General features: G+C 40.6%; 1 protein-coding gene across 4 annotated transcripts in view; it reads left to right on the top strand.

Moving 5' to 3' along the window:
* The window catches only part of PRKAG2 (protein kinase AMP-activated non-catalytic subunit gamma 2), a 224,714-nt gene that overhangs the window by 41,508 nt on the left and 167,505 nt on the right, over window positions 1–15,701 (top strand). Inside the window, exon 1 of one of the 4 annotated variants that reach the window (XM_033009656.2) lies at window positions 13,270–13,563. The exons of 2 other annotated variants lie outside the window; for them this stretch is intronic. In XM_033009656.2, coding sequence (XP_032865547.1) covers window positions 13,483–13,563 — 81 coding nt within the window. In that variant the 5' untranslated portion in view covers window positions 13,270–13,482. Of the gene's footprint in view, window positions 1–13,269; window positions 13,564–13,619; window positions 13,730–15,701 lie in introns of those variants that run through there. One more of the 4 variants, XM_033009657.2, reaches the window with a different exon arrangement.

A 15,701-nucleotide genomic window follows, 5' to 3' on the forward strand; every position in this document is an offset into this window, starting at 1 on the left:
CCCATAATGACAGGTGACCCAATCCTATATCTTTACTTTCCTCAGGAGGAATTGGTTCTGTTTAATTTTTTGCAGGTAGGCAATAGTGGACAGACTCTTTTGCCCATTCCCAACAAAGCTGTCTCATTCCCATCCCATGCCTTCAGCCACTCTGCACTGTCTCTATGTCTTGACTGCTTATTAATTCCAGTTTCCATTCTGTAGATGCCTGAACTCAATTTCAATCCCCTTTCCCAGCAAGTATTAGATTTTGTCCTCTACCTCTCAATCCCTTGTTCCTCTTGAGATATTTCCAGACGTCGTAGCTGCTTACCAGCTAGTCTGGCCAAATTCTCTCCCATGCTCCCTCTCTTCTTTTGAGGATGTCAGTTGTTCACTCTCACTTCTGCCAGCACTTGTCCAGTGTAAGTGTCAAAGTCCTTGTGTAATGTATCTGAATTTAGGTGCATTTTTGTGAGGAGAACAGAAATGCCTGTCCTGCCAAATCAAAACTTTTTGACGCAAACCAAGAAGGAGCTAGAAATCTCCCTCTAAAATTCACCAGAAAAATTGTTTCTTATACAGAAATGCCATATTTTCTGCAACATTTTTTAGAAACGGCTTAAATATTTTGGCTGAAGTTTTCCCAGCTAGTTCCTGTTTGGGGCAGATGTGGCTCTGGAAAATTTCTTCTCTTTCTCATTACAGTTTGGCAAGGCTTAAAGGCAACTTAAAACAGGTTGTTAAAATAGGAATTGCCAAATAGTACATTCAGATGTAATCCATGTTTTGAGCATGTGGCTGTAGCTGAAGGCATATATCAAGTTTATGACTTTACAACTAGTTTTGTAAGGTATTAGAGCCACTGACTTGCCGTGCAGCTTTCTGAGTAGCTGACACAGGAACTGCCTCTTAGTGATTTTTATAAACTGAAGAAATTCAGTAGTGGGATAAGATCACTACGGGCTGCTCTGTATTGTCCTGTTACCCCATTTCCTCAATTAAAAAAATACATTAATTTGGCCTGAAAGCTTAGTTTAAGCAGCTGAATGTTTGTGGTTACATCTGGAGGAACAAGCTGATCTGGTGGTTGCTTAGAACAACAAATTGTCTAAAAAGATCTGTGCACAATGGCACTTGCTGCCAGTGAGCATATTGCCGTGGGTGTGTATATGTGTATGAGAGATTGAAACTTTAAGATGCAAGCCTGAAGTGCTGTGTTTGATTTTTGTTTGATGTGAGTAACTCCAGTTCTTCCTAAGAGGGGCTTATCTGTCAGCATTGTTACTGGCCATCTCCAAAGGTTTCATGCTAGAGGGATCTACAGAACGTTTATCACACCCTATACACAGAGACACAACAGTCCACAGCACATTTCACAGCTTCCAACAGCAACTCTTAGATCTGTCATGAAAACCAGAAGCCACCACCATAGTGTTCTACAGGAAAGGGTCTGAAGTAATCAAGAGTGCTATTAGCTTTTTAGTTTGAAACTTACTTTCCTGGCAGGAAGAATTTGTTAGATAACTTTTCCAGGTGGCCCTGGGAAAGGGACCACATATTAAAAAGGTGAAAAACAACCAAACATAGCGCTTTCACATTGGGGCAGGAAGGAAAGAAGGAAGGAAGGAAGGAAGGAAGGAAAGAAGAGGAAATCCCTCCTGTCCCAAACCCCTCCATTTGTTTTAACCTTGAGAGTGTAAATCACCTCTTCTTCTCCCACTGATCCAATATTCAGTCCATGCAGGAACATAATGTTTGTCCTTTCAGTATGTGAACCTCAAACTCTAGCACTAAGTTAAATTAACCTATTTGTTTTTGTAAAATTGAAGTGAGAAGTGGATTCAGGAAGATTAGCCATGTAATAAATTAGTGGATTCTGCTGCTGTTCAGTTTTCCCTGGATGGCTCTGAATCACTTGGCTGAGCAAGCCATGGCTTGGAAGACCACAGGTGAAATTATCACAGACAGATTAAAGGCTAAGAGATTTGGGAGGATACTGGCTGGGCTGGTGTTTGGCTGGGATGTAGTCTAGAGTGTGACACAATACCTGAATCATCATTGACTGGAGTAGATGTTGGACTTGACCCTGGGGAAGGAAATTCCACCTTGGAAATGCACTGCTAATATTTCTGTGGTGGTAGGAAAAAAAATAACACACCTTGATGTTCCTGTAGACAGCCGTATAGCACTGTACTGCGCTACTGTCAATGTTAGAAGTTGCCTTGGACCACTCTTTGTACACGATGCCTGTTAGGAACAAGTTTATACAAAATAAGGAGAATAGTAATTCTTGCTTAAAAATAATCACAGTGTTAAGCTTCATATTACATTTAAATATAGTCCCAGTCAGTGGTCACTTCCTTCCATGACCTTGAAATGGTGTTTTCCAGGAGGTTATAGGGATTTAATTTTCTTCTCCCAGTTCCTTCTGCTTCCCTTCCTCCCACCCTAGAGAAAATAAACCAAAATGATGCTGTATCTACTGATGCCTGAGATGTTGTCACTGTATTACACAAAGATCTGACTTCACAGTCTAGCTTCCAAAAGCAATGAAAGATTATGTTGCAAAGTTCAAGTTAGAGATATTTCTCTTATTCCTTTTGCAGAAACAGTGTCTGCTGATAAAATTTCAGTAGAAATCTGTACTGAGAGTCCTAAGAGAGTTAATAGGGCTCTAACACCAGGGAATGAATTCTGTAGAGAAAAATATTGCATAAAAAAGCTTTAGCTGAGGTGGAAGACAGTTTATTACACCTGCCTGTGTGCTGTCAGAGTTTCAGTAGTAGGTCCTCAGGGACCTCCTGCAACTTGTTAAACACAGGTATTTCAGGAGCGTTAGAGTGGAAGGCTGAGGGACTGGGAAATTTGTTTTCAAAAGCTGCTTTGCAGTCGAGAAGAGAGGCAGTGGTCCTGGAGAAACAAATATCTCAAGCTGTATGTGGATGGAAATGTTTATTCTGTTTCAGGACATTATAATTGGTATATTATGCCACACATAATGTTTTCATTTCAAGTGCTAGGAGGAGGCAATCCAGCAATATTTTGTAGCTATGATTCCTCATTTATTTTTTTCTTCTGAAATAGCTAACACCTTGTGCATTCTTGGAGAAAATGCTGCTAATAATACATACAGGTAGCAATCAACATATTCTAAAGTAAATAAAATTCTCTCTTAAAAATATGTTAACAAACTGTAGGGAATTATTATCTTTGGCAGGAGCACTACAGAGGTATCCAACAGCAAGGTCAAGATTGAAAGACTTTCTGGAGTGGTTTGCATAGCCCTCAACCACTAGCTGTTTGTTGATCAAGATCCAAAGGTGCTGTTTGTCATGCTTACTCCTGGTGTCCTGGCCAAATGCTCCCTTAGGTTTTCTGATACTGGCTGTTTAATACCGTATTATTATCTTTATATCATAATCATTCTAAAGAATACTTGTTACTGTATAATGTTCTGTAAAAAGGCGATATGTCTGAATAGCATATTTTCTAAAGAAGCAGCAAAGAACAACCAGGAGGGGAGAAACAAGAGAGGTGAAGAAAAAGATCCCATATGCAGAAACATTACAAGAAGAGTCATTAATGATTTTTCTTCTTCATGATGAACACAAATAAAGGAGAGCTGTGGACATGCCTTCTTGTTCTAAATTGACACTCCTGCATTTTACAAAAGTGGCTGCACAGCCTGGTGTGGAAAAGTGATTTTTGCTGATAAATCAGTGGAAGTAAATAAGACTTGCCAGACTGAAGCACAATTTTGCCCAGGACCATGTGGGGAGTCAGTTTAGAGATTGGGACTGGGACCCACATCCACCACCAGCTGCCTGCTCCCGTTAAAAAATCTGTATAGACTCATAAATACTAGAAAAGGAAGGAAAAGACATTTTATCAAACACATAAGAATATGCTTTAAATTACTGAATGTTGCTCAAGAAACAAGATTTCAGTCTCCAACCTTCAAAACAGATGATCCTGCTGTTTATGGGACTTGTTCCTGTTCAGAAGCTAATCTAGTGCTGACAGCTGTGGAGGGAAGTGGTTGGGCACCTGCAGGGTGATTTCTGTAAACTCAGCAAGCTTTTAGACATCAATTATCCATCACAGCACGGTAACATAGTGATTAAAACACAGACAATATAACAAAGTAGTAATTTGAGGTATGGAAAGGATCTTGCCAGGAGGTTTTCAAAATGCGATTGGACAGGGTGCTAGATCATCTCATCTAGGCTCCCTTTCCCATGAAAGGTGGGACCAGATGATCTTTCAAGGTCACTTCCAACTTGGCCTGTTCTATGACTTGGGAAATGTTAGATCCAGTTGGTTAATCTTTTAACTTGATAGGACATCATTTAGTATTCTGACTGCAGTCTTCAGTATTTTTGCAGCATAATTAAGTTTTTTGATTAGATGTGATAATAGATATGGAAATGGGACATCTCTGCTAACTTCTGATTTTCTTCAGGACTGGTTCTGTAGCTGTACTGCTTGATTTTACTGAAGTGAGACATAGCTGGAAATGAACCTCAGATGTCTACAACCTAATAATGACAATGAAAATGTTCTTGGTGGGATTTTAATATTGACACACCTTGTAATCACAAATGCTATGCTGGGAGAATTAAAATAAGTGCCAGGAGAATGCCCATAAAATAATTAGGTAGGCTGACTGGATTATGTCTGTAGATATGAGAAGTAGCTGTTGAATAATAAATCAGAAATGGTGAAGTTTGAAAGAGAGAAGGCTTTGTGAGCAGAAAATGAAAGAGTGAGACAAGTCGGTAATGTTAGTAGGTCATTTACCAGTTCTCACGAGCTGGTAGAGATGTCCCAAATTTGGTGCAGTAAACAATAAATGATAGATAAATAATGAATAAGAATGTTAAAAAGGATTTTCAAAGAGAAAACTCACAACTAGACAGCCTGACTATGAAATCAATGGATTGGAAATGCTGCTGGTACCCTGCCAGCCTCTGTGCCTCTGATAATTTGAAAGGTTTTATTGTTGCGTTCTCTTCTTCTTCACAACATAGGCTCAGCTCCCCAAGAAGACACTGAGAGTATAGTTATTAATATCATGGTGTGTCCCTTCCTTAGATAGTAGGACAGGGTTAGAACTGGCAGAGGAGCTCAGTAATGTTTATTGACTTGAGTCCTGCCAGCGCAATAATGATGTTTTGGGGCAGTTTGCTGGCCAGTGGCAGGTTTGGGGCTTGCGGTGCTGCCCCCAGTTGAGACTGGAGCATTTGGGACATGTCTAGAAACCCAGGTGTCTGTGGAAGAGGACTTCAGTGTGAGGAATCAAACAAGTGATGCTTCATTTGCGGCTTGTAGCTATTTCTGATGTTTTACTTGTGGGTTTAGGCCATTATTGTGTCAAATGTACAAAATTTTAAAAAATATTCCAGTTTTCTTCCAGTTTTATGAAGATGCTCAAAATATGTTAAAAATAAAACAAAATTGAACTCAAACAAACCTAGCCAATATCTGATAGAGAAGAGAGACCCCTCAGTGTTACCTTTCAGATTAGTGCATGCTCCAGCCTGCATGGCCTGCCAGAGTTTATCCAAGCAGTGGCTGGGAATAGAACATGGATACCCTACCAGCCTCAGCCACAGAGGCATCTTTCATTACTTAAAATATAGATGTAACAGGGAGCGTGGACCATGGGAGGTGGGAAGACCTAAAAATATTCACATGCACCACTAGCTTTTATATATGTATCTATCTATATGTGTATATTTTCGGATGGGTATCTATATTCATACACACTATTACTCCTATTTATCAGGATCAGGTTATGAGTAAGATGAATCCAGTGACATTTTGCACCCTTTTCTTTGTAGGGTGTAAATGTTACAGCCTTTAAAAGACTTTCCCCTTTAAATTATTTCATTAACCTTTTAAGTGAAAAAAACCTTTTTTATGTATATGCCTTACTGATCGCTTTGTGAGCAATGCTGTCTTACCTTAAAAAAACAAAACAAAACAAAACAAAACCCAAAAAACCCCAACAAAAAGCAAACCAAACCAAAACCAGAATACTAAAGAAATGGATATAAGCTTTTCTTCTGCAATGATCATTTGTACTTGTATTTGATTTTTTAAACTTTGTTGGTTGTTTATTTGTTGAGATCTTTAAAATCAAACTGTGTTCACTTTTCTTTATGCAAATTTTGTTTCTAGGATGTATTTAAAGTGCTGTTGCCCGTGGTCAGAGACTTTCAGAGCACACTTTTCTTTCAGGTGTGGGTAGATTATTTTAAATTATTACTGACATGGCAGAATTAGGAAGTAAAACCTAATGTGTATGTTCTTATTTGTTTTTTTTTGTTTTGTTTTAGTTTTTGTAAATAAGTCCCTGTAATGGAAATCAAATATTTAATCTTAAAATAAATTCACATACACTGGATGCATCCTATATCCAGCATTCCTAATTGCAAGCTTCTGCCTGTTAAATAAACACTAAACTTTTATCATAAATGGCACCTATTTCAGAACTTATTACTACATGGCTTCCACTGTGCTAGTAGATGCCACAATAAAACAGCAAGGCTTTGGATCCAAGTGTCTTACATCCTTTTGGGGAGGGAACATGGCTCTGATGAGGTCCCTGAACTCCAGCATCAGCGGAGAGGAGCCAGGAACCCCGACCACCAGCCCCTTCCCCTGTGGCTGCTCTGCCGACAGCCCCGGCCCATGCTGGAGCATCCTTGCACCAGAGCCGGGCAACCCGCAGGTGCTGTGGCAGCAGATGAAGCAGCCTGGCTCTTGGGTAAATGGTCCATCTGTATCCCAGAAATCTCTGCAATCAATTTAGTTACAGTCTGAAAGTCTGACTGCTTTTTCCAATAATATTGTGGATGTAACTGTTCCTAAAGCGTTCATGTCAGTCTACAAATGTCCATGTTGCTTGTACCCATTACCTTCAGCCCCCAACTGCTGCATGTCTCTAAATGAAAATGCGTGGATAAACTGGTTTACTTTATTTTCATTAAGCTGACAAATATGTTTACTGAATTCTTTATGATGAATTTGTGACTCTGTGTCAGGTTTCTGCATCGCAATATATTAATTTAAAACCATTTCTTTTTTGGCAATGCTGACCTACTTTAAATGCTGCAGGGTGCTGTTACCTTCATTTTTTTCAGCAGCCAGTTGATACCAGCAGAGATCTTTGTACTTCAGCTACTAAACCTTTGATGACATTTTAACTGCTCATTACTTTATGTAGGCAGCCACTTTATCCTTTTCTAGGTGGGCTCTTGCTTCAATTCAGAGTTAATGGTTACTATTTATTGCATACTTTAAACATGTGTGCAGCAAGGTTGCTACGTGCACATAGTGCCTTAGAAAACCCAGAATCCCCAACAAGAAGAACATACCGTCCCTAGCCAGGCTGTGCAAAGGTGTGAGTATGTGGGTAATTTACTTGTGCCCTGGAGTCAGAGGGACAACTCAGATTAAATAACATACAGCATGACTGAGTCCTCAGATGGGTGACAAATAGTCATGAGATTCAAAGAAAATAAAACACATTGTGCAGCGTGCAAGAGCACCATAATTCCTGGATAGTTGTGCTGTGATGTGATTGTAGCGGGATGTTTTCTTTTGTGTAAATAATTAGTGCTCTCCAGAGAGCTGCGGATATGCTGTAAAATTATATGTACTCAGCCACAAAATCTATGGCAGGCTTAAAATGATATAGACAGTTCAGGTGTGACTGCTTTTATGTGGAGCTAATTAGCAACACCTTTTTCTCCTTGATGCCTCACTGTTCCACCCTATTTTTGGCACTGACTCCCCATCTCCATTGCTGCTGCAGCCCCCGAGAGCAGTGCGTGTTGCTGAGGGAGAGAACACGAAGCAGCCCAAAGGCAGAGGGATCAAGGAGGCGGCAGCAGAGCTGAGGCGTCTCCATTCGTCCATGCTGCCGTTGCTGTGTCCTCACAGAAGTGCTTGTCCTTAGAGGTTCCACTCTGGGATGAGTGAAGCTGAAAAGTCATATTGCAGAGTACACGTTTTCATAGATCCCGATAAAGAGTCTTGGATATGCACACATATACACAAGGTTTTTATGCTGAAGCCTATGGTTGGAGCTCTTACTCTTATTCTACCAGTTCCTATTCCCAAGTGGTTTTCTCCCATTTCTAAATGCTGCAGTACATCCTTCTGTTGTCTTGTGGGACTATTTCTGTACCAGGAAGGGTATTTCTCAAACAAGCCCTTAAGGAGTATGCTAGAAGCAGGGTAAAACCTGTCTTCTGGACTTTTGAAATTCAGTGCCTTTGTTAGAGAAGGAAAGCGCTGGACTCTCTGAGCTGGCTCACAGGGTGTAATTCAGGTCATACTGAGTCACCAATTGCTACCCTTGAGTTTTGCACAATTCTGATTCAAAACCTCCCAGAGCATTGTTGATACCAGTGTCACAGCCCCTCTGAATGCCTCGGGCAAAGCTGAATGAGGGACCACCAAGTCTCTGACATTAATTTTGCTCTCTGATTTATTTGTCCTCAGAGTTCAGGACATCTCTGAGGGACTTGACCACCATCACAGAGGATTACAGTCCAAAGTGTTAGTCCTTTGCTCTGTGACTTATTGAACACCATGTCCTAGCCCAACCCTCATAATTCTCCACCATTGCTCAGAGACATCCACTGACCCCAGACACAGCACAGCTCTGTGCTGGCACCTCTCCAGGAGTGCCTCCAGCCTCCTTCTCCTCCCCACTGTAAGACAGGAAAGAGGCTGTGTCTGTCTGTCTGTGTAGCTGTAGACAGCAGGACAAGGTGGAAGGGGTGGTGAGAAGGGTCAAGGTGGAACAGGACACAAGGCTGCTATAGTGCAGCCTCCAATACTGTTGTTGTATGAACAACTAGTCATTTCAATATCATTTGCATTTGGCTACATATATAAATACAGAGAAAAAAACCCCTCTGCTTTAGTCCTGCTGAAGAACTAGATGTATTAATTCAAACCTGCAGCTATCCTGGTTTTGGTACTTGAGCTGGCTGAGACATCTCTGGCGCAGTGTGATCCACCTTCATTGCAGAGGCTTGTGGGGTGCTCCCTCCCCTGGGAGAGGTGAGCACTTACTCACTAGGGTTTGGTGTTTCTCACATGGATGCTCTTCTTCTGGCATGTCAACAGTGAGTCAGGAATCCTAGCTATTTGGTTCATTGCTTGGTAGATCATGCTGAAAATTTGCAAAGAAAAAACTGACTGTTTGAGATGAATAAAGGAATGGACTGTGGATTTTGTTTTTCATGGGATAATTTTCTCAGCTCCTCTCTCTTTTCATTTTGTACTATCTCCACAAACTTAATTTCAAATTTTGCCTGATTTGTGGGGTTGAACTCCTCAATTCATCCCTACTTCTTATTTTTGGGGCTTAATGCTTTTTTTCTTGTATTCCCTTTCCCAACCCTTGCAGATCCCAGCTGCCCTTTGCCAAACATCCACCCTTAAGAGGCTAGTTTGGTGGTCCTGCTAAGAGCTGGTGTAGTTTATGGTGCAGTCCAGGAATTTTCTCTCCCTGTTTCAACTTTCCTTTGGTGTCCCAACTGCTGCTGTGGCTTTTCCTGCTCTTCAAGGAGTTGCTCCTATCACTCAAGCATCCCCCAAGGTGCATTGGCTTCTTGGCTGCAGGCTGCTGTGGTGCACATCTGTATTGTGTGTCACTTTTTGTTGCTGCTCACTATGCTCAGTAGGAGAGGGAACAGGGCAACCATGAATATGATGACTGCATTCCTTGTAAAAATATGAAAAATCTTTCTTAATTATGCACTGAACAAAAGCCATGCCCTGCCACGCAGAGCTCTGGCTCACCGTGTGCTTTAGTAATTGCTATATGCTGCCTTGTTTCTAAGTGGTATCTTCACAGACAGTAGCTCCATTGATTTCAAGGGACTGATTGCCTAGGAAGAACAAGGAAACTGTAATGGAAGCAGGCCCTATGAACCCATCTAATTTTTGTAGTACTTACAAAACCACCAGATCTTTGTGGAAAATTATAGAATATAAATAACACCAACCAATAGCCAGGCATTTTTGGTCTCCTCTGGAAAATTGTGGAAGGTTGCACAACTGCCAGTTTGAAAGTTATGATACTTTAGGCTAGTACTTGGACCAAAAAGATGAAATAGAGTTGGCGTTTCGGAACAGCTCGAGGGAATTGTGCCAGAATTGTGTGCAACAGGATCTGAGGCTGATTGAGGGTCTGGCTCTGAATTTTTGCAAACCAGAATCGTTAAACTCTTCAAATGGAAAAACAAGATACAGCTGGTACAACACTGAATCTCTGTATTACTTGGGCAAGCAATTTTGTAGCTTTACACTGGTGAAAATATGATAGTTATGAATCTACTTTCCTCATAGTTTGGTCTTTGGACCATAAGTGCTTGTTCTGCCAGTCCAAATGTGAGTGATCTAGAAGTGCTCCAAAATGAAATGTTTTTTTAAAGACATGTATTTATAAAATGAATAATGACTGCTGAGCTTGAAATGGCAAGAGTTAATCATTAGAAAAAAAAAAAAATTAAATATGAAAAATTTATTTGCATGGGATGTTGATTATATAAAGCATTTTCTGGAGGCTTATACTTTGTCCTTAACATATAAAGAAACAGTTGGAATTTTGGATCTCTATTCATACAGACTCCCAGAACTTGTCAATAAGATACAGTTGAAAACAAAATTTAATGACTTTATTTAGGTGATTTCTTATGTTGCACCATCTTGGGCAAGATGTTGTACACTAACTCACTGCTGCTTTTTGTCACTGAGGCTGCTGCATTTCAGCCCTGAGCCTCAGCATCTCTGATGAGAGCACGTGCACTTGAATTCTCAATTTGAAACCAGGTATTTATTCAGAAATCAGGTTGTTTTTTCTTGGATCTTCACAAGTTGCCTAGCCAGCCACATCTGAGTGCAGGTATTTGAACTGGGAATATTTCAGTCATAAGAGAGGTATTCATTAATTAATAAAGAATACATAAATATTTACATAAATGTGATTTAGACATCTCAGGCCTGTAGATTCAGGAATAGTTTGGGATTCTTTAACAGGACACATCAATGTAAATGTGAATAGTCATTAAATAATGGTAAGAAATTATAACAATAAAACCCCTCTGCCTATTTTTCATCTCAGAAGGATGAAAGAAAATGGCACATTATTCAGTGTTTTTCATGGATGTCAGAAACTGGACAGAAATGAAAAACTAGTTCAGCAAATATTTATGAAATGGTGTCTAAACCATTAACTGTTCTGCTTATCTGAGGTGTAGTTGTGCAATCTGTTTCTCCTGATTGGTACTCCTTATCCAAAGGTGGGGGGAAGAAAAGACATGCTTTCAGGGTAGTAATCACACTTTGAGATGAGAATCAGTTTTGAAGATTAATTTTTTAAAAACCTACCTTAATAGGTCTGGTGATTCTGGAAATTGTCTACGTCAAACTGAGCCCTGTGAATGATTTGAAAGGGATAATTTAGGGATATGGGACATTTTCTTGGCCGTTAATACTCCTCTTATTTGATCTGATCTCTAATTGGAATAAACCTTTTCAGTTAGCTATACAGGGAAGCACTTGAACTCAACCTTGCTTTGCAGTCTGGCATGTAGGAGAACCTCTTTTATTCCAAGTCTAGTCTGATCTTCCCTTTTGCCCTCTCTTGGGCAGTCACAGAAGCCTTCCTTTCTCCTACAGCTCAAGTAGGAAGGTCACAAATGTGTTTGGCTTGCTCCAACTGGTTGACTGGTTTCTCTGGGACCCCTGAAAAAGAATTTAAGAGGAAGCATGTTTATTTTCCTAAACTATTTGTATATTCTGCATGCATAAAATATCAATTTATCTGGGGAAAAACCTTCTAAACTCTAAATATTTGTTCATTTCTATGTTAAAAAGTGCTGCCACTGATCTTGTCTGAAAATAGTTTGCGTAATAGCTGCCATTTGCGAGTGAACACAATGTACCATTTTCAGCTTTTTTGCTCAGAAGTGACTTGTTTTATCAGATGCACTTAGCAAGCTGAGAGAGGTGGGGGCAGCAGCCATTTCCTAGTATGTTCTCTCTGCCTGGCACGAGGGGCATCAGCTGGACCTCACTTCTGTTGCTGTTGAAGGAAAACTCCTGACTGGCTTCAGTGACATTTATTACTTGAATTATAAAGAATTAAGGGTAGTGTTGGTTTCACCCAGTTGCAAAGGGGTGTAGGGTCCTGCAGTAAATAGGACAAATGGATTGAGTGATGCATAAACTGAGTCCACCTCACTGTATTGATCTAGTGACTGGTAGCCATTAGTTAAAGCAACCCCACCATGTTAAGGAGTATTTCAATACATCATCCCAAATGTTATTTTGAAATGGCCAAGAAAGGATTGGCAGTGCTTCATGGCTCAGGATCTGGCCACCTGTTTCTCCAGAGAGGTGTCAGTTTATTGCACGAGTATTTTGATGCCTTTTGTTAAAATACTGGAAGCTGTGGAGATGATCTTTCCGCCTTTTGCCTTCGTGTTAGCTTTGTTCTATCAGAGGTGACCTCATCTGTGGCAGCCTTTGATAGCATCTCGACCAAAGATATGGGCCGATGGTCTGGGGGGTGATTTCTTTGCCAGTAAAGGACACTGTGAGATTGATTGGTGGAGTAATCAAAGCTGAATGTGGTTATAAAGAGGGATTTGTTGAATAATTCTTGATGAAGAAGAAAACTCAGATCCCCACCATCCCTCAGCTCCTACTGGGACAGTTTGCACTGCTCTGCTAGCACTTGCTCACGTGATACCCTGTCAAAACCTCTGCTATTACCTTTATTTTTAACAGGGATGTTATACTTTGTGCTTGGACACTGTATTTTCCCAGTGAGGTCTTTATAATAAATAACAAAGTCAGTCAATTAAGTCTTCCCATGTTCATGCTGCAGATGGGAAAACCTAAGCCCACAGACATAATGTGACTTTTGTACAGCTACAAGGTGGACTTGTGGTTAAGTGAGGAATAGGACTGTTATGGTGCAGCAGATATCCAGCAGTTGAAAATGCATCTGCTTCTCTGTGCTGCCTTCCCCCAAGTATTACTGACGCGGACGCACTGTAGGTTATCTGAAACTTCTGCTATTGAAAACAGGATCCCTTTTTCTTCTGATCACATTAAAAATGTCTGTGGTTATTTGAACTCTCCAACTTCCCCGGTGTACCCATAACATTTAGCTAATGCACCCAATACGGCGCTTAATTACCTGCTTGTACCGTCTGTGCGCGGCGCTGGCCCCCGTCAGAGTTAATGTGGCAGGTTGCTGCAGTCGTGTAATCGAATCCTGCGATGCCTAAAGCATTTTTGGCAGGGAGCCCGCAGCGAGGGAGAAAACCATCGCCTACCTTCTCCTGCGTTACCTACCACTCCTGCCATCCTCTTGCAGCACCGTGATGGGAAGGAGGAACACACCCAGCCCTGGTCCCCATCTGTTGCAGCATCAGCTTCAGTAGCAGAGCCCGAGATGTTTAAATGCGCTTGCCTTTAGGGAAAAGCTTTGAATGCAGTTCTTCAATGGACGTTTCCAGCCAGACTGCAGGATTTTTCAGAGCTGTAAGTCAGAACAGGGCTCAATTGTCTGTTGGTTTCTTTGAATCTGATTTTTTTTTTTTTTTTTAATTTATTTATCTTAGCAGGGAGAATAGGTTTTGCATTCATTTAGGTGGACGCCCGAGTGCACTGCAGGACTCTGCCGAGAGGCAGGCATTCTTCAGGCTGTGTAAGAAATGCATGGTTCTCGGGTATTCTGGGGTTTTTTTACTGTGTTTTGTCTCTTTTGTATGCATGGCTGGCACAGGGCTGTTGTCCTGTTTTTAGAGCATTTAATTACAATAGATACTCCAAGACTGAACAAAATGTTCTTTTATCTAGTTAAAGAATGTAGCTTGGGTTGTGTTTTTTTTTCCTTGCATAACTTTTCCTTAGTGTTTGGGAAAGAGAGATTATTTTTTAGGGGGTGTTTATTTAATTTCAGTCTAAAACCATCTGGTGTCTGCATCCTGCAATGCCTGGTTTCTTACACTGCTCATCTCAGAGCAGCCTGAACTGCTGGGCAACTAATTACCATGGCTAGTCATTGCAAACCCCAAATCGCAGGTTTTGGGGAGCTCCTGTTTTGCTTATTGGTTTTAATTTGATATTTGATGAGATTTGTCAGAATAAGAAGGTGTATTACAGGCTTCCTGCATTCCTCTTGCATTTTTCCCTTTCTGCTACCAGAATTAATGCTGAGCACATGCAATTTGCGCTGCAATTAATAGACCTGTGAGATAATGAATGTCCAATAATGACAAGGCTGACTCCTTCCTAGGATCAGACCCAAAGCCTTGAAGGGTGTAAAGGTACTCAGTTAGTGGGGTGATGGGAGGGGTTTAGCAACTGAAATTTATTTGAGTTTATACAGGGTGTTTTGCCAGCATCTTCTGTGTTTTGCTTGTTGGTCACTGTGTTTTAGCTGCTGTTATAAGCCACAGGAGAGATTAGGGTATCTGCCTTCAGGGAAGAGATTTCACCCTCAGCTCTATCCCCTATATGGGCTGAAGAGTCAGGAGTCTAGGAGAGGCTGGAAAGCAGAGGCTGCACTGACTTTGAGCAGCCCTGGGGGGTGAGAGAAACCTGAAGTTGCCAAAATTGGGATTCTGGGGGGCAGGAGGATCTGCCAGAAGAGGGAACGATGAGCAGGAGGATGAAATGGATCCTGGTGATGTGGGGCCAAGCTGAGATCCAAAGGGAGACAGCAGGAAACCCAACAAAAGAGGACTCTGTTGCACTTCAATTTAGTCCATTTTTATTTATTTTGAAATAAGCCACAGTTTGAAATAAACACAACCCCCCACAAGCCCCAAACCCACCCCATTAATCTGTACAAAGATGTCTGACACTCATTGAGAAGAAATTAGAATTAAAAGCAATATTTTTGCAAACCTTTAAAGGCGAAGCACAGAGTTGGTGGAAATCACCTGTAGCCAGTTTGCTTCAGGCAGCAGAGAGCCACTGCCTTTCCATTAGGAAAAGAAAATCCAAGTGTCATTTCAGCATGTTTGGCCACCGAGGCAGGTCCAGTGACAAGCTGATTTGAAGACAAAAAATGCTTGACCATCTTACATTTAAAAGAAATGAAAGTTAAAAACTATAAGAGCTTGTTATCATGTCTGTATGTGCACATTATAAGATTATATATGTTTGCCATATATGTTCTCCTGTATGAGAGCATGTTTTATATGCATGTAAAAAAAATTATGCCCTGTGAGATGAGCTCTAGCACGTCTACCTCTGGGAGGACATAGTCACCACTGAAATCTGTTTCTGTTTCTCACTGTAGGTGCCAATGCTTTTGCTTTTAGAACTTACATATATTTTTATAAACTTATTCTCTTGCTCTGATGTCAGAGACACTTCTCTAATAGGTATTTAATGACTTCTATTGCCTGATCGCAGTTCTAAGTTCAATTTCCATTCCTGATAGAGTTCAAAATAAATCTTAATAAAACTTGGGTTTAAAATACATACTAATTGTTGTACAGCTATTCAATACATATAGATAGAAAATAGCATTCTTGTTGAGAAAAAAGATAACCAATATTTTTTCAGGTCCATATTACTTGCATTAACTTAATTGTTGGTAATGAGGAAAAAAAATCAGTATTTTTCTAGTAAAATAAAAATAAAAAACAAAGCAAGAATAAAAGATG

The sequence above is a fragment of the Tyto alba genome, unplaced genomic scaffold, assembly GCF_018691265.1.
Source record: "Tyto alba isolate M040663 unplaced genomic scaffold, T.alba_DEE_v4.0 Super-Scaffold_38, whole genome shotgun sequence".
Taxonomy (NCBI): domain Eukaryota; kingdom Metazoa; phylum Chordata; class Aves; order Strigiformes; family Tytonidae; genus Tyto; species Tyto alba.